Below are 23,738 nucleotides of genomic sequence, written 5' to 3'. Positions count from 1 at the left end.
ATGGGTAGTGGGAACAATTAATCTATTAAGTATAGATCAGAGCAAGTATAGCCTCTTTTTTTTTTTTTTTTTTTTTTTTGAAAATATATTTATTCAGAGTCAACAATCGAATAAATACAGACTTTGATATGTTCTGGCAACGGTCATAAAGGAAAAGAAGCAAAACATTTTCAAATATCCTTAACTTTGCCTATGGCCAGAATTACAATTAAAACATTGTTAACTCGTCAATTTTCTGTTAAGGGGGGGGGGGGAGGAGGGGGATGTTGTTGGTATTGGAGGGAGTTGAAGGGAGGGGAAGGGGGAGGGGGGGGGGGGATAAAAGTATCATAGTAATATGCTTTGTATGAACATTTCTGATGCAATAAAGTTTCACATTATTCACTCTAGACATTGTGTATATCGATTGTTTTATAGATATCATCTCTCAATGATTGCGTGCGACTGTCGATGAATGGGCCCCACACTCTGAGGAATCGTGTGGGAGGTGTGCCTGTATGCCGAAGAATGTCGTATCGGTCATAATATAAGTACTTTAGAAGTAGTGATTCCACCTCCATGATATTTGGAATGTGAGGTTTGATCCAGGCATTTAGGATTGCTTTTTTTGCGACCGTGACTGCAAGGGTCAGGATGGGGATTAGTTGAAGTTGGGGTGGGGTGAGAGCCCATTCATCAAAGTTCGCAAATAGGAGAGGTATTGGATGCAATTGGACCTGTAGTCGGAAGTTGGAATTGATAAAGTATATGAGTTTATACCAAAATCTCTTAATATATTTACAGTCCCAGAGGTTGTGCAGGTAGGTCGCCGATTGGTGTTTACATTTGGGGCAAAGACCTGTTTCGTCTTGTACATAATGACTTCTTTGCTGCTGGGTAATATACGCTCTATGGAGCGTTTTTATGTGTACCTCTTGTAGAATTGAGGCTTTCAGTGTACGAATAGTGCTGTGATAATATTTGTATAGCAGGTAATTGTCCCATATGCCGCAGATTCACTTATGGCAGTCAGGGAGTGAAATATATAATAACTTAGTGAAAAAATCAGAATCTGAGGATTGGCATACGCTTATCAATCTTATTGGTGTATGGGTGAAAATCACTCTATTTCCAACAGGAAAATCCCGTTCTGATTCACTAAAAATAGTTATTATGGGGAAGGTGCAGTGCCACCAGGTAGAGGGACTCCTATAGGCTAAAATGATATGCCTTACATAGGAGCCGAGTGGTTGCCCTGCTACCTTTAATTCAATATGCTGGTTTAAAGTAATGGTCCCATATGCCGCAATTTCACTTATCGTAGTAAAGGAGTGAAATATATAATAGCTTAGTGAAAAAAATCAGAATCTAGGGTTTGACATACACTTATAAGTAGTCTCAGCGTATGGGTGAAAATCACTCTGTTTCCAACAGGAAAATCCCGTTCTGATTTACAAAGATAGCTATTATGAGGAGGGTGCAGTACCACTAAGTAAGAGAACTCCCATAGGCTATAAAATGGTATGCCTTAAACAAGAGCCAGGTGGTTATGCCCTGCTACCTCTGATTCACTATGCTAGTCCAAAGGGGTCGCCCCCAAGTGGACCGTAGCTGGCTGCAGTGAATGCCCTGAAAAGGGCTGTAGCGGCAATACACTGTTCACAATAATCTATAATACATTGATAAGAAAAATAACAAACATCTGCCCACACACCGCTAGCCGGCACGCGCTTCGCAGATTTTAGCTTCCTCAGGGCCCTGTGATGGTCACAGTGCGGCTCCCCCTATCAGTGCAACTTTGTATTCCGGTTACACGCTGATGTTACAGGTAGGCAGTATGGACGCCGGACTCCTTTAACAGCACAAACGGCTGGCTGCTGTGCAGCAGGACTGGAGGAGATCGTGGTCAGTGTCTGACCCCACGACTCGTGTCCGATAGTCTCTCTGGTGCTGCCTGTGGTGCGCAACAATCACAAATCAAAATACATTGTATATTGGGGAAGGGATATGGGAGTTTAACACACTAAGTGTTGGCCTTCCCCAATACACAATGGCCCTTATTCACATTGGCGCGTACGCATGCGAATTTGCACGTTTCACCCTGCTACCCCCATTGCGCATGTGCAGCTAGCGCACTGCGCATGTGCAATGTAATTAAAAAATACTCGCAAGCAAACTTTCGCGGAGATTTCTCCGTGCGAACGAGTGCATCGGTAGTAGGCGTGCAGTGGGCGTTAGCATGGGCGCGACTATTATAATGAGCAAAAGTGGGCGTACACATGGGCGTACACATGGGCGTTCACTATGAGTGGTGGGAGTGCTTTCGCATGAGTGCAAGAGGGATTGTTCCCCTCCAACGCAAAACTTTTCGCCAGCTCAAAGCAGGTTTTTAGTTTCGCACACCTTGCTCCTTGTAATGTGCTCATTCGTACGGAGCAAACACACGCATGAAATGGCTAAATCAATGGGTAAATCAATGGCACCTGCACACTATTGACACCAATACAAGGTTGATTTCATGAGACAATTACCTCAGCACAACTTCTGATTGCATACCACCAGCAATCAAGTGTTAGCAGATAAAAACTTCTTCTGTTGCTAAAGTTATTTTGACCAAACCAATGCGCTAAAACCAAACAAATCCCACCCTTATAAATTTGCCTTGTGTAACATACCACCACTATTGTCATTTCTACTCTGCTATATTTAGTATGTTGCCCCTGTCAACATTAGTCGACATGTGTCACCTCACATGCAACATAGATATCAGATACTACCTTTACAACACAACACATGTGCATACTAGTATTTGGTCTATTGCAATCAAGTTATATGGTCCATTACATGAAATATGGGTACTTGTTTCCTAGCACGGCCACAATCGTATGGCTAGGACAAAATATCGGGGGCATCGCGTCGGTCGGGACCATTAACAATGGTCCCGACGCGACCGACGCGATGCCCCCGATTTCCCCATAGGCTTCAATGTTAAAAAATATTTTAACATTGAAATCGTGACGGGAAAGGTAAAATATCGGGGGCATCGCGTCGGTCGGGACCATTAACAATGGTCCCGACGCGATGCCCCCGATTTTTCCATAGGCTTCAATGTTAAAATATTTTTTAACATTGAAATAGTGAAAAAATGTGAAAAATGTGAAATGGGCCAATATGACCCATTTCACATTATAGATGTCCCCGTCGTCACCCCACGATAGACGCCAACCCGAAGCGTGGCGAGCGCAGCGAGCCCGCGAGGGGCGGCGGTGCGCGTCCTCCGACCTTTTCATTCCCCTACTATCCACGTCGGCGTAGAGTTAAGAATAGAATAGTGTGGCGAGCGCAGCGAGCCACCGAGCCCGAAGCGTGGCGAGCGCAGCGAGCCCCGCGAGGGGACGCGTATAACTTCACAGGTATACGCGTCCCCTCGCGGGGCTCGCTGCGCTCGCCACGCTTCGGGCTCGGTGGCTCACTGCGATCGCCACACTATTCTATTCTCAACTCCACGCCGACGTGGATAGTAGGGGAATGAAAAGGTCGGAGGACGCGCACCGCCGCACCTCGCGGGCTCGCTGCGCTCGCCACGCTTCGGGTTGGCGTCTATCGTGGGGTGGGGTGTACGCCGTTAAATTTGGGGGGGTTGGGAATATTTTACATTGAATCCAATGTAAAATCGGGTCCCAGGGACCCGATTTACATTTCATTAAAAAAAAAATCGGGTCGAAAATCGGTCGGTCGCGTCGATCGCATCGATCGACCCGATTTTTCCGACACGACCACCCCGATGTAAATCGGGGTGGCCGTGCTAGGAAACAAGTACCGAAATATTTTATCATAGAGCCATGTGGATTTTCCTTCACAAACAGAAAAAACGAAAACAGGAGAACACAATATTTCTATCTTTCAAATGGTGAGTCCGTGGCATAGTCAAGTCTCAAAAGTGGGTCTGATGATAAGAAGTCATAATGGTGTAAACTAAGAATTCACTCATGTAACCGCTCCTATAAAGGTAGGGAGTATGTGCAATATATGCATGAGAGGGTGTAAAGACTGAGGATTGTAAAAAGCAGATGTGTACACCATTGATGACCAGTGTTGTTTGGGGAACATAATAGGGGGTCAATCCTAAATACACCCCCCACTTGTCCTGCATTATCTGTGTTGCTGGTGTGTCTCTAGTTGTGCAGGACTCAGGACTGTACAAAGCAGAGTTGTGTACATCGTCTGTGGTCAGTATTGTCTGGGGGATACAAGAAGGGGTCATTTCTAAAGAACTCTCCGACTTGTCCTGCACCATCTGTGCTGCTGATGCATCTCTCTGAGCCATGTTGTGAATAACATCTACATGAGTAAGTGGAGCGTTATCATCAATGGCATATGCAGGGTCAGCGTCATAGAAGTTGTCAGTTTGAACTATACCAGGTGTGTCTTTACCAGTATTACAATCTGTTGGAGGAGCCAATACTCCATTAACAAGTTCAGTAATCTGGTTAATTTTCTTGTCAAAATAGGGTAGAAAAATCTGCGATAATTTAGCCACCACTTGGGCTAAAAACTTAGTAGAATCAATATTCACGTGTCTGGACATATTTTCTTTGCCTATTATATACCCAATAATGGAATTATAGTTTAACAGGAGTTTTAGAACAAACCGTATGAGAGAGTTAATTAGCTCATAAATTTGGCTTATCTTGTCAGTAGCAATCAGTCGAGCCCTACGGAGAGGTCCAAAAAGAAACCCTGATATCAGACGGCTGTTAGAGAGGCCATAAAAATTCCTAACATTTATCTTAACAGCACAAGAACACTACCATTAGCTCATATGTCTCGGCAGTATAGAATGGAGAGGATTTAGGACACTTGCCGTTCGGGATTGTATAAAAGGAGGGATAGAAAGGTTATCAGTGACTAATGAATATATGGCAGTTTATTCACAATACAAACTTTTGTGAGGGAATTTTTCCCCGTTTAAGTCCAATGTTATCCCAACAAAATAGGAACAGGGTCAGGGGCGTAACTACACTAAGGCAGCCACCGCCACCGCTTGGGGGAGCGAGTGGCAGCGCTGTCTGTGTGGGCGCCGGCATCCAGCACTTTATACTGCCGCTGCCCACCCCGCCCGCCGCCCGCGCTGGTGGCTGGCTGCACAGCCAGCCCACCCATATTGATGTGACGCGCTGGCGTCACACCGCGCTCCCCCTCCCTCTCCCCCGCCCTGCGCTGCCCTCCTCCCGAGTCCGTACAGAGAGCAGGGCTGGCGTCTAGGCTGAGGGAGCTGCAGCGCGCAGCTCCTCTCATCATCTCCCTTCCCATGGGGCTTAGCAGCAGATCCGGGGCTGGACGCGGCCAGAGGCAGAGCTGGGCTGGCTGGAGGAAGAGACGGGCTGGCTGGAGGAAGAGAGGGGCTGAACGGAGGCAGAGACAGGCTGGGCAGAGACATCCTCCTGACTGACAGCTGGTCTGAATAGCGGCTGGTGGTGGAGGAGCGCGGGCATCTTTAATCCTGGATGGGTGAGCTTAAAGTACATGTCGGCTGTGTGTACTGTAGTGTATGTATATTGTGTGAGTCTTTATGCTGCAGCTGTGTGTATGGATGTGTGCACCTGCTGTGTGTATGTATGCTAAAGTTTGTTTGTGCATGTGGGTGTCTCCTGTGTGTGTGTGCAGGGCCGGCCCTAGGCATAGGCATTAGGCATACTAGGCAATTGCCTAGGCCCTAGGGGCGGCAACGTCCTTTACTATTGGTGGCCAGGGCAACCTCTGCAAAGCAGGGAGGAGCAGTACTGAAGAGGCTCTCTCCCTGCTGTGATTATGATGCCCCCCCCCCGGTAGGTACCTTGCGGGGATCGGTGCTGCGCTGGGTCCCTTTGGCGGATGTGAGGTCAGCAGTGAGGTCCCTGCGGCGGATGGGAATTGGGAACTACTAGTCCCCATCCGCCGCAGGGACCTCGCTGCGGACTTCACATCCACTGCAGGGACCGGGTGCCTATAACACAGGGCCGTATTTCTGCTGCTGGGTCTCCACCAGAAGACAGCCAGGGTCCCGGAGCTTGCTGACCGTGCCAGGAACCGGCCACGCATGGCGTCTCCTGAGGTTGCAGCGCGGAGCACCACTTCCTCCTGCACACTGTTTGGACCGGGTGTCAGCTCATCCAGTGCTCCCCAGACATCAGCAGCCTGCTGCGGGCCCCAGAGCATGGCCACCTGCGAGTACGTAGCTGGGATGCGACTGGCCGGGAGTGGGAGACGGACTGTTCAAATTGTCTAAGCAGGAGCCAGGGGATATCATAAGGTAGTGGTCTGAATGTGCCTTGACTTGTAGTGTGGTGGGATGTATATATGTATGTGTATGTATATATGTTTGAGAGCGCCAGTGTGTGTAGTATGAATGACAGCGGCAGTGTGTGTTGTATGTATGAATGACAGCGCCAGTGTGTGTAGTATGTATGAATGACAGCGGCAGTGTGTGTAGTATGTATGCATGACAGCGGCAGTGTGTGTAATATGTATGCATGACAGCGGCAGTGTGTGTAGTATGTATGCATGACAGCGGCAGTGTGTGTAGTATGTATGCATGACAGCGGCAGTGTGTGTAGTATGTATGCATGACAGCGGCAGTGTGTGTAGTATGTATGCATGACAGCGGCAGTGTGTGTAGTATGTATGCATGACAGCGCCAGTGTGTGTAGTATGTATGAATGACAGCGGCAGTGTGTGTAGTATGTATGCATGACAGCGGCAGTGTGTGTAGTATGTATGAATGACAGCGCCAGTGTGTGTAGTACAGTATGTATGAATGACAGCGCCAGTGTGTGTAGTATGTATGCATGACAGCGGCAGTGTGTGTAGTATGTATGCATGACAGTGTCAGTGTGTGTAGTATGTATGCATGACAGCGGCAGTGTGTGTAGTATGTATGTATGAATGACAGCGCCAGTGTGTGTAGTATGTATGAATGACAGCGGCAGTGTGTGTAGTATGTATGCATGACAGCGGCAGTGTGTGTAGTATGTATGTATGAATGACAGCGTCGGTGTGTGTAGTATGTATGAATGACAGTGCCAGTGTGTGTAGTATGTATGTATGACAGCGGCAGTGTGTGTAGTATGTATGCATGACAGCGGCAGTGTGTGCAGTATGTATGTATGAATGACAGCGGCAGTGTGTGTAGTATGTATGCATGACAGCGTCGGTGTGTGTAGTATGTATGCATGACAGTGTCAGTGTGTGTAGTATGTATGTATGTATGAATGACAGCGGCAGTGTGTGTAGTATGTATGCATGACAGTGTCAGTGTGTGTAGTATGTATGTATGAATGACAGCGGCAGTGTGTGTAGTATGTATGCATGACAGTGTCAGTGTGTGTAGTATGTATGAATGACAGCGGCAGTGTGTGTAGTATGTATGCATGACAGCGTCGGTGTGTGTAGTATGTATGAATGACAGTGCCAGTGTGTGTAGTATGTATGTATGACAGTGTCAGTGTGTGTAGTATGTATGTATGAATGACAGCGGCAGTGTGTGTAGTATGTATGTATGAATGACAGCGGCAGTGTGTGTAGTATGTATGCATGACAGCGTCGGTGTGTGTAGTATGTATGAATGACAGTGCCAGTGTGTGTAGTATGTATGTATGACAGTGTCAGTGTGTGTAGTATGTATGTATGAATGACAGCGGCAGTGTGTGTAGTATGTATGTATGAATGACAGCGGCAGTGTGTGTAGTATGTATGCATGACAGCGTCGGTGTGTGTAGTATGTATGAATGACAGCGCCAGTGTGTGTAGTATGTATGAATGACAGCGGCAGTGTGTGTAGTATGTATGCATGACAGCGGCAGTGTGTGTAGTATGTATGCATGACAGTGTCAGTGTGTGTAGTATGTATGTATGAATGACAGCGGCAATGTGTGTAGTATGTATGCATGACAGTGTCAGTGTGTGTAGTATGTATGTATGAATGACAGCGGCAGTGTGTGTTGTATGTATGCATGACAGTGTCAGTGTGTGTAGTATGTATGAATGACAGCGGCAGTGTGTGTAGTATGTATGCATGACAGCGTCGGTGTGTGTAGTATGTATGCATGACAGCGCCAGTGTGTGTAGTATCTGTGGTAGAAGATGGTGCTATCTGTGTCCTGGGGAGAGGGGATGTAAAATGGAGGTAGATTTTAACCTCCATTTTAATTTGATTGCTCTGCATCAGATGAAAACATTCCAAAGTGCACTAGTGGATGGGGCCTTAACACTTGAAGAGACCCCCTCCCACCACATAACAGAATTTAGCATTATTCGTTGTGCTGTAATGTGAATTTTTGCTCAATCTGGGTGCCATAACGTGAATTTTGGATCATTTTGTATGGCATAACGTGAATTTTGACTCATTCCATGTGATTTTTGGCTTATTCTATGTGGCATAATATGAACTTTAGCACATTCAGTGTGGCATAATGTGACTTTTGGCTCAATCTGTGCGGCATAATATGTAAGGGGCAAGTATAAGGGGCCTGCTATTGTGTTGCATGATGTGTAAAAGGGGTATATGGTGTGCTACAATACATTGAAAGACACACCCCCTTTTGAGTGACCACACCTTCTATTGCTGGAGTGCGCCCCTCGAATATTTGCTGGAAGTGTTAAGTGGTGCCCCAGCTGATATAATTGCCCACCCGTGGTATGTACATGTATAAAATGTCATTAACCAGCATGTTATTTTTGGTGTCTAACCACTAAAGTTTGATGGTATTATCACCTGCTAGGGGGCACCAACAAAAATCTTGCCTGGGGCATCAAATTGGATAAGTAATTGTAAAAAGTAAGTACAGACATTCCTCACTTAACGACCAGGTTCCGTTCCTACGACCCACCCATATCAATGCTCGTCTGGCCGGCTCACGATGTGACGTGCTGGCGTCACACCATGCTCTCCCCCGCCCTGCGCTGTACTCCTCCTGAGTCAGTACAGCGCAGGGCGGGGGAGAGCGCGGTGTGATGCCAGCACGTCACATCCCAAGCCGGCAGAGTACAGGAGGAGGCAGGAGAAGATGCAGCCGGGACCCACAGCCACTTGCTGAAGGAGAAGGGGGCACAGGAGCAGGGTCGCCGGAAGGTCTGCTCCCTAATGTGATGCCCTGCTTCCCACTGCAGCCTCCACGGGGCAATGGCCGCTGCCTCTACGGTACACTGATTGTCTAAATGATTGCTGTCCTTATCTCTGCTGTCTTTATCTCTCTCTGCTGTCCTTATCTCTCTCTCTGCTGTCCTTATCTCTCTCTCTGCTGTCCTTATCTCTCTCTCTGTTGTCCTTATCTCTCTCTCTCTCTGCTGTCCTTATCTCTCTCTCTCTCTGCTGTCCTTATCTCTCTCTCTCTCTCTGCTGTCCTTATCTCTCTCTCTCTCTCTCTCTCTGCTGTCCTTATCTCTCTCTCTCTCTCTCTGCTGTCCTTATATCTCTCTCTCTCTGCTGTCCTTATCTCTCTCTCTCTCTGCTGTCCTTATCTCTCTCTCTCTCTCTCTGCTGTCCTTATCTCTCTCTCTCTCTCTGCTGTCCTTATCTCTCTCTCTCTCTCTCTCTGCTGTCCTTATATCTCTCTCTCTCTCTGCTGTCCTTATCTCTCTCTCTCTCTGCTGTCCTTATCTCTCTCTCTCTGCTGTCCTTATCTCTCTCTCTCTCTGCTGTCCTTATCTCTCTCTCTCTCTGCTGTCCTTATCTCTCTCTCTCTCTGCTGTCCTTATCTCTCTCTCTCTGCTGTCCTTATCTCTCTCTCTGCTGTCCTTATCTCTCTCTGCTGTCCTTATCTCTCTCTCTCTCTCTCTCTCTGCTGTCCTTATCTCTCTCTCTCTCTCTCTCTCTCTCTCTCTCTCTCTCCTCTTTCTGCTGTCCCGCTCTCCCATGTCTTTTCTCTTTCTGTTGTCCTTTTGTCTCTTTCCACTCTTAGTGAGTACATGCATCCTGGCAAAATATATATATATATTTTTTTGTCTGTGGGAGGGGGGGGGGGGGGGCGCCACAAATTTTTTAGCAGGGGGGAGCAAAATTTATAGTTACGCCACTGAACAGGGTAATGATAATCTGCCCAAGGGCAAGACACAGTTCACTGAACAGAAGCAGTATATAGTAACACCGTTACGAGTCCCAGTCCTACCACTGCTTTTACTGTTGTTAATCAGGGTGGATATGCGGAGCCTTGCTTCACCACTACTTAAATGGTATATGCTGTGTCAGATAACATATCCAGGGGATGGGAGAAGAGGGTAGCATTCAGAACATACTCTGTATCTTAGCTCCGCTGCCAAATTCAATGTGTTCCCACGCTGTCTGCCACCTACTGTATTCAGCAAACTCCCCACCAGTCCTCCTCTCTGGGTGTGCGGACCAACATCAGATGGTTGAAGTCTGGGGCCGTTGTGTGCAAATGAATGATTATGCTTTGATCAGCTTGCGAAGGAACAGTGTGGAGGGTAAGGCTGGTTTCACACTGTCCGGCTCCTGCCGGACGGGAAATTACTGCACGGCTTAAAAGCCGTGCCGCCCCTACAGTGTGCAATGGACAGCTATGTGTCCATTCACACAGGACGGCCACGGCACAGTTACCGGGTAGCAGCCGGATCTTTCCACTGCAGTGTCCGGCTGCCGTGCCGTGGCCGTCCCGTCCTCACAGGTCAGTGTGTGCTGAGGTCGATGGGGGCCTTTCACACACACCGGTCATTTGGTGTCCGGTTTTAGCTCTCCACCGCCCCCAAACTGACGTCACTTCAGTTTTTACCCTCAAATTTACATAGCACTGGCTCACGGAGCCGGTGCATGTGAAAGAGACAACTGTCAGGCAAAAAGCCGGACAAAATGTGTCCGGCTTTTTGCCGTCCGGACAAAACCGGAGTGTGTGAAACCAGCCTGATGCTGGTTTAATTATACAGCTGTATAGAAGTCCCGCAGTCTGTTATACAGGGAGCCGTTGATTCCTTTCCTGGGGTGGGGGTGGTGTTTGGGGGGGTCCCAATCGCGGCACTGTCCAAGGGAGGATAATAATCACCACAAGTGTGTCCTAGGAGAGCTTCCTGCACCTTTCCATACAGGCATCAATAGCTCATGGAACGCTCACACAGTTATCTCTGTAACCTGCTCCGCGGCACAGTGGTAATGTAGAGAGACTTTGGCTTACTGCGTGATGAGGAGTCTGCGTCTGCCGTGTCATGCTGTCCTCTCACAGGAGGAGTTCAATAAGGTTCTGCACCTCTTCTGCTTTTGGGGGGGTAGGCTACCGGTATACTGTTACCAACAGGAACCCCAGCTATAGTTGTCAGAGAGTCCTCAAATACAGTAACGGGCTCACTCCCACGCCATTTTTCGTGCCAGAAGTCATGGCGGTCATGCAGGCCACCCTCTTATGTGGCCGGACTCCGGTGGAAATACAGTCTCCTGAGGTCTTTATGGTATCAATCAAATCCGCAGTGAGTAATCTTTCAAAAGGTGTTACTTGTAAGATCAAAATAAGTTTAGAAGATGCGGATGACTATAGATTCTTCAGGTCCCCTCAGGAGCTCAACTAAAAAGCGGCCATACTTGATGCCCCGCCCACCGGAAGTCCTATATATCGCCATTTTAAGATGTAATAATTAAAAGTTAATTTTTATTAAAACCACCTCTCTTTACCAGTGCGCCACACTAATGACAGCCTTCTCTTTCTCAAAAACTGTACCCAAACATTTGAGCAGCTGCTTCCATTGAGGATTCAGCTCATTACCAACTGCCTGACTATTCCTAGTGAATATACTTTCTCTCTAGAGAACAGATACGACTATAAAAGTTTTTGGACCTGATTCTGGTTTACACGCTATGCTGCGAATTCTCAGTGGCTGCATATTTTAGCTTACTTACAATTAGAGATGAGCGGGTCCGGATCCCCGAGATCCGCCAGATCCGAATATCGTGATCCGGGTCAGGATCCGAGTCGGCTTGGTAGTTCCCGCCTGAATTCCGGACCAATAACAAGGCCGAACGTCATCATCGCGCTGTCGGATTCTCGCGGGATCTGGAATCTATATAAGACGCACGCGCGCCCCGCCATCTTTACTCCAGCATAGGAGAGGGAAGAGGGTGGTTGTGCTCTGTGCTGTGTGCTGTGCTATAATAATATATTATTTTGCTGCTGCTCACTCGATTAGGGTCTGCAGGGGCTGCTGTACACAAGTCCAGTGTACAGGGGCTGCAGTGGCCAGTGTACAAGGGGCTGTACAGGGGCTGTGTTCAGTGTGACAGGGCTTGTGTCCAGTGTGACAGGGCCTGTGTACAGTGTGACAGGGTCTGTGTCCAGTGTACAGGGTTTGTGTCCAGTGTACAGGGGTTGTGTCCAGTGTACAGGGGCTGTGTACAGGGGCTGTGTCCAGTGTAAAGGGGTTGTGTCCAGTGTACAGGGGCTGTGCACAGGGGTTGTGTCCAGTGTGACAGGGCCTGTGTCCAGTGTAAAGTAAGGAAAATAAATAAAAGTAATAAATAAAATAAAAACACATTTTTGGAGGATGATGGAGGAAATAGTGGGAGATCAGCAACCTGATAGAAGTGCTGAAGCTGCTACCACCAGTCATGACAAGGCAGATACCTCTTTGTATTTTTTGCTCTTTGGAGCATTTCTCTTTTTTTGGGATAATTTATTAAACTGCCACCCTGTCTGCCCCTGCGGTGCTGCTCTGCTTCCAAGATGTGCCAGGTTGGAAGTGTAAGGTCCACATGTATGTAATGCCCACTGCTGTCGCTTAGCTTAGTCATCCAGCTACCTCGGTATAACCTTATGGCCCAACTACAGTAAATGAAAACAATTTTGTAAGCTGTGAAGTGATCAAAATTGACTAGAAATTAGTGGAAACTAATGTTATTGAGGTCAATAATACTTTAGGGGCAAAAACAGGCCCAAATTCTGTTATTTTAGCAATTTTTTGCATTTTTTTCATAAAAATCCAGATCCAAAACCAAAACCAAAACCCACAAGGGTGGTTTTGCCAAAACCAATCCAGATCTAAAACACGAAGGGAGATCCAGATCCAAAACCCGAAAAAGTGGCCGCCGCACATCTCTACTTACAATGCACATGTGCAAAGTTGTTCGGACCTCCAAACTGCAGCACTACGTTCATAAAAACGCTTGTAAGCCCACAAAAAAAAAAAAGTTGTGGGTGTCTCTCTGGGTACACCTCGGAACTAGAGATGTGCAGGTTCTGATTTACTTGGATTTACTCTGATTTCAAAGCAGGATCTTCTTGGCTATCCCAAATCACATAACAGTTGTTGACAGTTGATAGCCAATAAGATCCTGCTTTGAAATCAGAGTAAATCAGAGTAAATCAGAGCCTGCACATAGGGTGACCAACTCATCCCTTTAATCCGGGACATATTAATTACACAGGTTCTGTGGCAGTTTAAAACCAGGTGAAATGGAGTCTTGAGGTGTGGCAGTTTAAAACCAGGTGAAAGCCAGCCACAGAACCTGTGTAATTAATATGTGTCCCGGATTAAAGGGATGAGTTGGTCACCCTACCTGCACATCTCTACTCGGAACACTGCGAAAATGGGCGTAAAAGGGGTCATATACAAGGGGAGTATACAAAAAGTGCTGGGTGGTGTTTTCGCAAACCATACACTGGTAGTGTTGGGAAGGAAAGTCCTTTGCAAAACTAAGTAACTCCAGGGTGTCTCCTATCTGTAACTTAACTGGAAGCGCTCACATCACCAATACCCACTCTCAATTGCTAAATTACATACACCTGCACAAACTACAGAGGTACAGTATGTGCCATACAAGTTTCAATCATTAACCAATTAGCTAAGCACATATAGTGAATGTAGGCCCACAGTAAGCACAGTTCTTAAGGTGCCCATACACGTTACAATAATTGCATGCATTTTGAACTAGATTGCATCACATGTGATTTGAATGCAATTTGCATGCAATGCGATGCGATCCGAACTAATTGCAGGACATACGTTTTGAACTGTGCGATGGGATGTGTGCGGGATTGCGCATTGCATCGCACACGCACCGTGTATTTACTTTTACCTTTAGCTAACACATTTATGTTTCATGCTTAATATATGATATATATGTGTGTATATGTGAGGCCTCCATCTCGATCTTATTACAAACTGTTGCTGTGTGCATGTGTAAACCTTCATTTGGAAACAATATTACCACAAAATGAGTGTAATTACTGACACTACAGATTACAGATCTGGACACAAACATCATACTGAGCATGTACGCACATTGCAGTAACATTCGCACACATGAATGTGCATTCGTGTGCTGGTGCCGTGCTCACACTTCCCCATGTGTACTGTTGCAAAGACTACCGTTAAGATGCGGTGTGGGCAGTGATGCACTTGACTGTGGGCAAACGGTCACTCTGTGTATTTACGTGTGCGAACATGCACATGAAAACTAAAGCAATATAAGTATTTGTTGTGCAGGAGTGGAGAAGCTTCTGACATATTTGGTGACATTTAATAGAATGAGAGTTTTTCACACTAAAATCGCACCATATAGCCGCAAATCGCACTTTTTTTCGCAGTTTTCAGTGTGTTTATTTAACTATTTCTTTTACTGTGGAACTACAAGTGCCAGCGGGCCCTTTAATGCCCCGCATGCTGGGACTTGTGGTTCTACAAGTCCCAGCATGCGGGGGAGGCTTGTTGGGACTCATAGTTCCACAGTATAAGACAATAGTTTATCATCTATTTGTTACACCAAATATCACTCCCCCAGGACCCCTGCCCATGCTGACCGGTCAGGGGGATGAATGCTTTGGCCGGGGGGACTTGTATAAAAAGTCTCCCCCCGGCTGGCTGGTTGGGCCCGGTGCTGGTTCTTGAAATACGGGGGACCCCTAGTCATTTTGTCCCCCGTATTTTTGGAACCAGGACCGGCCCTTGAGCCTGGTGCTGGTTTTATAAAATCCAGGGAAACCCTATTTGTTTTGCCCCATGATTTTATGAAACCAGGAGCGGCTCTTTGAGCCCGGGGCTGGTTATGCTCAGGAGGGGGGGACCCTACGCCGTTTTTTTAACGTTTTGTTTTTTTAACGTTTTGTTTTTTTATCTCTATTTTTACACCAGAAACATGCACAGATCACAATGATCTGTGCATGTCTCTGACCAATTTGCACATCAGACCCTGGTCTGAAAAAAGTGCGATTTATATCGACCAAAAAAGTGCGATTTCCGTTTGGGCATGCTATTAAATAAGCGATTTGTATACTTTTCTGTGCGAAAACATCTGGATGCTAATTAAGTGCGATATTTTTACGCACTTTTAGAAAGTGCGATTTATCGTAAAAAAAATGCGAAAAACTGGTCGTTGCGCATCCTATTAAATGTGCGATTTGGCCCAAAAATTTGAAAAATGCGAAATCTTCATTTTTATGCGAAAATACAGATGGGTCAGGTCCCATCTTTGCAGGGGATGGCGCTGGCGTCGCCAGCCGCCATCCCCCGCCAGCGCCATGGCGATGGTGAGAAGGGGACGCGCGCGCACGAGAGGCGCGCGCGTCCCCTTCCGACGGCGCTTCCATCCGTTCCCCGGGTCCCCGCCGGCTTGCCGGCGCTAACCCGGGGTCCCCGCCGCCTGCCCGCACCCCCCCTAACCCCCCCTAACCCTGTCCGCCTCTAGTGCGACGGAGACTGAGACGCGCGTGCGCGTGAGACGCACGCGCGTCTCAGTCTCCTCGCTGGCGTGGCTGCTGGCGGGTCGCCAGCGCGTACGTTCTGGCGACCCGCCAGCAAGGATGAGCATAATAACATACTGTATCGCAAAAAAAAACACAAATCGACTCCTATTAAATGTCACCCATTGTGTACATTAGATAACACTTTAATTCATGGACAGATGTACTCTTTAAAGTAAACACACCAAATATGAGGAAGCATACCTGGGTCTTCTCCAAGGCACAAAGCAGGATTATCAATCCCTAACTTTGGGTTAAACTGAAACATCCTGAAAGAACAAAGCAGAAATACATGTTAAGTACTGTACCATGGGTGTAGTAGTACATAGTTTTCCTGCTTTTACAGGCGGGTTAATGTGGGGAGGTCCCAGCTGGCTGCAGGCACTGCAGCTTGTTTGGCTCCTCATGTTCCGGCGCTAGGTCACCCAGCAGCTGACGCCCGCGGCAATGAAAGGGCGCACAGCTGTGGACATTACTAGCACTAATGAATTATCTGTACTAGCAGTGTCCACGTCTGTGCGCCCTTTCATTGCACCGTAGTTCTGCCTCTGGCTGAGAGCTCAACTATATATTTGTGGTGCTGCGGCGCTGAGCTGACAGTGCAGCGGTGGGAGGAGGCGGGGCTACATGGGGTCATGGCTATGATTGCTGAGGCTGAGATGTCCTGCGGCGTCCAAGGCCACATTTTCTGGCCGGTGTTACACTGTGACCTGTTACTGTGTGGAGCATCCGGCCTCTGGTTTTTCCGGCCTCCCGGGAAATGTCACAGTGACTTTAATGGCCAATCCGCCCCTGGTTACCATACTGTAATTTGACCCTGTTTTATCTCAGCTAGTCTAGTCATGATTCATGCTACTGTTGCACTAAGCATTACATATTAAGGCGTGCATTCATCATAAGGCCCATACACACTTGAAGATTTTCATTTCAAAAGACTTTGCCAAAATCTTTGATAGATATATCTTTCACCAAAGTAGTGCGTACACACTGAGCTATTTTCCCCAAAGAGCAAGAGATTTTCAGGAGGCGAAAGACTTTGCTGAAAATCTTTCATTATAAATGGGTTGGGTTTGAATTCCAAGGGTTATATATATATATATATATATATATATATATATATATATATATATAATATATATTGGTGGCAGTGGGCATATAAATATATGAACATTTGAACATTGGTGGACAGTGATGGCGGTAATGGATACATTGCTGGCCTGCGCAATAACTAAATATACATTGGTGGGCAGTGTTGGCACTAATTTATGCATTGCTGGCACAGACCAGCAATGTATACGCTACCGCCAACACTGCCCACCAATGTTTATATATTTATATGCCCACTGCCACCAATGTATATTTATTTAAATGTACACTGCCCACCTATGTATTTATGTTAATGGCATGTGTGCACTAGACGGGGGGGCGCAACTCCCCCCCCCCGCGCGTGCGTGCCCCGGAGCAACTCGGCGGCCATCGCCACATCACCCGCCACCCCCGTGGAGCAACGCGGCAGCCCTCACCTCTTCACCCGCCCGCCTCCCCCCCCCCACCCCCCCAGCGGAGACAGACATGCATCGCCGACCGCATCACCCGCCAGCCCCTTCCCTCCCTAGGAGCGATGCGGCCGTGGCTGCATAATTCCCCTGTGGAGCAATGTGGCAGCTGCATCTCCCCCAGTGGAGCAGGTAAGCGCCAGAGTGTCCCCCTCTGCCTGGGGCGCTCCTGTGCCCTGCACCATCCTTGGCCGTCCCCCATGGAGTCAGATGATGATGCACACAGCTGCCCACCAATGTTTATATGCGCACTGCCACCAATGTATTCTTTTAAATGCATCAACAATATATTATAATATTAAATATATATATATATATAATATATTTTATATCTATCTATCTATCTATCTATCTATCTATCTATATATATATATATAATATAATATATTTTATATATATATATATATATATATATATATATATATATATCAAAAGAGTGACCCCACGTGCGCCCTTAGAACTCCCTCTAAGGGGCGGACTTCAAAATCTGTAGGAGAACCATGTATTATAAAAGCTTTTATACATTATATATTTAATGTTTAGAAAAGTGTGTCGGTTTGGAGGATATAAGACATACCAATAGCAATTTAGCGGTGTTTGAACTGGCTTATTGTGCTCCAAAATTACGTGGGTCGTGATGACCTCCCTCACAGGGATATAGTTCAGATATCTGAAGAGCAAAATAATCTTTTAGATGTAAATGTATAGAATTTGTACTCTATATATGCATGATGAGGTTATAAAATGGAAACCTACCTAAAAGGTTATTTCAATATGTCTATTGACATATAGATTCCATAGTGGTCACTTTCACTTCAAAAAGACGATTACCTAACGATTGTGGGAGAATCATATGGTGAGTACTGTTATTATGCCCATTTTGGGCTAGAAGGAGTTTAAAAAAATTATTTTTTGACATACCCAGATTGTCTCTTTAAAGGGTCAGCGTGGTCTCGGAGTATCCCCAATTTTTATGGGTCTTTAGGTGGTAGTGGTGTTCAAATTATTATAGGTGGAACCATACAATAATAAAAGAGGTTATTCACCCGGTGCATTCAATTATAGGCCTAGTCCACTGATTAGGCTCCACAATGTCTGAAAAAAATAGGTAATGAATATATGGCGGTCATAGTGGATGCATCAATACCCATATGACTGTGGGATATAATGAGATGTATACATACCTACTTGTCCGATAGTAAATAAAACGCACGTAGACGGCAGAACAGAACATCCAGTTTCTGTGAATAATTGTACTAAATTAGGTATGCGTAGGAGTCAATTAAGGGGAATATAGATAAATCAATTCTCAATGCATATTTAAGTAATCCACTATGCTGCTAGAATTGATGTTAAATATTTTGCACTAAACCCATTTTTATAGCGATGCCATGCTTGTCACATATTTATTGGTGATTGTTATTATCTGTGTAAAGTAACTATGCGCAGGAATGTTCCGATATGGATACACTTGGTCCTGTATTTAAAAAGTAAAAATTGTTCTTGGACTTGCATATTGTACCCTTTTAAGGTAAAACTGCTTATACAATAGTCTGATAAGCCAGCACACCCTTTTTTACTTTAACCCCACTAACGACAATCAGTATTTATTCTTTGTTGCGATATGACTATTGCACTGGTTCATGAAAAGAAAAATTATTCGTTTACACTTATTCCTAGGAATTAGCTCAGTAAAAGGCAATTAGCCTGTGGATTACTTAAATATGCATTGAGAATTGATTTATCTATATTCCCCTTAATTGACTCCTACGCATACCTAATTTAGTACAATTATTCACAGAAACTGGATGTTCTGTTCTGCCGTCTACGTGCGTTTTATTTACTATCGGACAAGTAGGTATGTATACATCTCATTATATCCCTCAGTCATATGGGTATTGATGCATCCACTATGGCCGCCATATATTCATTACCTATTTTTTTCAGACATTGTGGAGCCTAATCAGTGGACTAGGCCTATAATTGAATGCACCGGGTGAATAACCTCTTTTATTATTGTATGGTTCCACCTATAATAATTTGAACACCACTACCACCTAAAGACCAATAAAAATTGGGGATACTCCGAGACCACGCTGACCCTTTAAAGAGACAATCTGGGTATGTCAAAAAATAATTTTTTTAAACTCCTTCTAGCCCAAAATGGGCATAATAACAGTACTCACCATATGATTCTCCCACAATCGTTAGGTAATCGTCTTTTTGAAGTGAAAGTGACCACTATGGAATCTATATGTCAATAGTCATATTGAAATAACCTTTTAGGTAGGTTTCCATTTTATAACCTCATCATGCATATATAGAGTACAAATTCTATACATTTACATCTAAAAGATTATTTTGCTCTTCAGATATCTGAACTATATCCCTGTGAGGGAGGTCATCACGACCCACGTAATTTTGGAGCACAATAAGCCAGTTCAAACACCGCTAAATTGCTATTGGTATGTCTTATATCCTCCAAACCGACACACTTTTCTAAACATTAAATATATAATGTATAAAAGCTTTTATAATACATGGTTCTCCTACAGATTTTGAAGTCCGCCCCTTAGAGGGAGTTCTATACCATCCACGTATATTCGAGGAAATACATGCTGGTATAAGCGTTCTAATAATACAATGGTATGTTCAATACCCTTTTAATTTCTCCTCAACTACATTTTCTAGTTCTCTCCCTATACAATCATGCTCTTTATTCTTTGCTCTGTGCTCGTTCTCTTAAGTGACATTGAATTTTAAGGACCAACAGGTCTGCTTATTATTTTTTAATAATATTAATTTTATAAAATGTATGTATATAATGTGTATGTATAAAATGTGAAAAAATTATTTGTATATGTATTATCAGTATATAATGTACCACCACCATTGTTTTTACCATCTGCAGTACTAAACCCTGATGAAGTCTTTTTCAAGACGAAACGCGTCGGGTTACTTGCATTTCCGAAAAGGATACTACTTCCAGATGTGACTCTGAAAAAATCTTTCAATAAAAAGCACACTGGTTTTATTAAGATTTGTACTGTTTTGTATTTTAACAAATTATTGGTTGAATCTCCATTTGGTGGTTGATAGCGCTCTCTATACCTCTACTCCTCCTATATATATATATATATATATATATATATATATATATATATATATATATATATAAATATATATATATATTATATTATATATATAAAATATATTATATTATTTATATATATATATATATATATATATATATTATAATATATTTCTGGTGCATTTAAATGAATATAAACATTGGTGGCCAGGGGGGCAGGGCCAGCAGGGTGCACTGTGTTGCCGGGCAGGGAGCAGTGCTGTCTGCTCCTGTGTTGAGCAGGACTGGGGGCGGGGCTAGTCGCCGGGGAGCAGAGACAGCAGCAGCAGCCGGAGAGAAGATGACTGGAGCTGCGGAGTCGGACCAGCTTGGTGAGTATGACAGGCGAGGGGGCGGGGCGAGGCGGCGGGGGGGGCGGGGGCGGTCCGCCGGGCTGAAAGTGGTTAATCTTTCAGCCCGGCAGGCGTACACACATGGCGATGATGGATGAAAAACCATCCATCATCACCACATCTGCTGGTAAAACCAGCAGATGAACCACTTAACTAGCGATGATGCGGGAGCGCGCATCATCGCTAGTCGGCAATCTGGGGGGCATACACACTGGGCGATTTCAGCCGAAAAACGCTCAAAACGGCTGTTTTGACCGATTTTCTGCTGAAAATCGTCAAGTGTGTATGGGCCTATACCCTCCAACATTTGAAGAGCAAAAATCGGTACACACCCAGAAAGGGGGCGTGACCACTGGTAGAGTGGGCGTGGTCACTTGTAAAGAGGCGTGGCCACCCTTTCCGAATGTGTACTCGGCATTTAAAATAAAATAAAAAGTGTAGCCAACTTTCCTTTCTGCAGTGCATCAGTCCTTCCCCATCCCTGCTCCCTCTCTCCTGTACTATATTAATATTTATTTTTGTGGGAGTGACACTTGAGATATGGTGTACTGGACATGGTGCACCATGCACATTGTCACTATGCAATTACAGCTCTCTATATAGGAGCCGTTGGGGGTCATTTTATACCGCCAGAGTTTCTTCCCCCTATGCTATACCAGAATCCACTGCACACCAACAAACAGCGGCCACTCTATCCCCCTGCCCGTTATCTATCCCTCCTTATATATACTTATCAATGACAACCTTATACTTTTATTTAATAAATATAAGTATATTAATAATACTTATTTAAAATGTACCAGACTAGAGCAGCCCACCAAGCCACCATGAGCAGCAGCCAGACAGAGCAGGACGGTGCGTCACACGGATTTTGTCAAGACACTGTGTGGAGATCATTTATATTATAGCCTGTAGCCTAAGCTGGCAGCCTCACTTACAGTCTCAGACTCTGTGCTAAAGACGCCTTTGGCCGGGCCAGGAGGATCCTCCGATGCCATGATCCCCACCGCATCACTCTCCCTCAGGCAGATTCGCGTCAAGAGCCTGAGGGAGAGCTGAGCATTCCACAGTGACTGTGCGCGGGCCAGCGCTTGACGTCATGACACACGGCACAGGCCCGCACAATGCACTATTGGGAACGGGTGGGGGAGAGCCGGGAAGCCCATGCAGATGAGATGAGCAGCAGACACGGAGCCGGGGCCCGGGAGCCAGAGGAGCCGCGGCGCAGTGAGTGCTGAGCTCAGCTGAAAATACATTTATAAAAATCGGTACATTCGGTACAATTATAATTTGCCGGTACAGACTGTTAAAAAACGTTACTGTACCGGCAAATTCGGTACAGTTGGAGGGTATGATTCATTCCAAAGACAAGTGGTTCCCAAACTGTGTACCTTGGCACCCTGGGGTGCCTTGGGACACGTGTAGGGGTGCATAGGGTTGGTGATCTAGGAATAATTCAAATTGGTCAGTATAATAAGTAAAACTATTGTTGGCGGCTTCAGATTATAAAATATGTGGACAAACATAAATTGATCCAATCCCTCACCACATAATTAACCTTAAGGATGACATTTAATTTAGTGGTACTCTTTACCTAGAACGGCGCCCATCGCGGGCATCGCATGTACATCGCATGCCATTATAATGGCATGCAATGCGACCGATGCGATGCCCGAGATTTTACATAGAAATGCATGTTAAAATGTAAATCGCGTCGGTTGCATCGCATGCGGCCAAAAAATCGCATGCGATGCGACCGACGCGATTACCGCGATTTTACATAGGCAACAATGCTAAATGGCCCAATTGACCCGATTTTACCTAGGGAACAATGTTAAATGGCCCACAGACCCCAAATAGCCACCCTGAAGTGTGAAATGGCCCCCCCAATTGATTTACTGGATCGAATTTGATATATACTTGCCTGTACAGTCTATTTTTCTTTTCGATTTAGAGAAACCAGGAGAGTGCATCAAATTGAATGTGGATCGAAAGCTGCTTAAAAACCATTCGATTTCGATTTGATTTTGATTTGGTTTTGCTTCTGTCAAAATCGAAGTGTGTGTACACAACTTTACAAATACAGACTGTCTTGTTTGTTTGAATGTATACAGTGCTCTATGCTTAGGATTACAGTGGTTAAAGTATCCAGAGGAACTAAACTGTAGATTACAATTTACAATTAGTAGAGTGAGGTGTATTGCAATGACAGAAAGTTTTAAACAATGACATCAATGGTATGTGGACAGTTCGGTAGCAGTGTAGAACTAATGTGGGTCTATGATGATGCAATTCAGTGTGAATAACATAATTGCTTTTCCTACTTGCTCTTGGTAATCAGCAGATGCTGGGGTGTAAGGGTGGCTAGTTTTTGTGAAAAGTAGGAAGAATTGCCTTCCTTTCCAGGGGAAGGAATTCCACCCAATATTCATGAGTCACCAATCTGTTTCAGAAGGTCAGGCAAGTATTACCCATGCTACTGTATCAGTTTTCTAAGTATTATGCACAGTTCTTTAATTGAAAAATGGTATAGTTTAATTGTTAACACTCATGATTATATATTTATGTAAATGCTGTATACTTACATGGTCACTTCAAGGTCATTCACAGACTCTACAAAAGATAGGAATATATTGATTACTTGTATTGAATGGATTACAGAAAATACAAATTCATGAAGATTAATATTGGTACTTATTTCCTAGCACGGTGCCCGTCGCAGGTGATCGCATACCTTAACTTAAGGTATGCGATAGATGCGACCGACGCGATTTCAGGGCTATTTTTAGCCTTTTCCCCGACAATTAAAAAATCGCGTCCATCGCATGGTTTAAGTTAAGGCATGCGATGCGACCGATGCGATGGACGCGATTTTACATAGGGAACAATGTTAAATGTGCCAATGGACCCGATTTTTCATTGTATAGCCACCCTTATGGGTATTTGACATGACAAATGTTTGACAGGACAAATGCCGCCCCCCATTGTTAACACCACCCCACGATGA

The 23,738-nt window shown here is 45.3% G+C and overlaps 1 protein-coding gene across 1 annotated transcript in view; it reads right to left on the bottom strand.

The window, feature by feature from the left end:
- Positions 1 to 21,729, bottom strand: part of NHERF4 (NHERF family PDZ scaffold protein 4) — a 95,684-nt gene extending 73,955 nt beyond the window's left edge. Inside the window, exons 1-3 of the mRNA XM_083161511.1 lie at positions 21,670 to 21,729; positions 18,437 to 18,504; positions 15,897 to 15,961 (exon numbers count right to left, since the gene is read on the bottom strand). Coding sequence (XP_083017637.1) covers positions 15,897 to 15,961; positions 18,437 to 18,504; positions 21,670 to 21,729 — 193 coding nt within the window. The remainder of the gene's footprint in view (positions 1 to 15,896; positions 15,962 to 18,436; positions 18,505 to 21,669) is intronic.
- Between the last annotated feature and the right edge of the window lie 2,009 nt (positions 21,730 to 23,738).

Source organism: Crinia signifera, chromosome 19 (genome assembly GCF_055691185.1).
Source record: "Crinia signifera chromosome 19, ASM5569118v1, whole genome shotgun sequence".
NCBI classification, from domain to species: Eukaryota; Metazoa; Chordata; class Amphibia; order Anura; family Myobatrachidae; genus Crinia; species Crinia signifera.
This window is presented reverse-complemented; position numbering and strand designations above follow the sequence as displayed.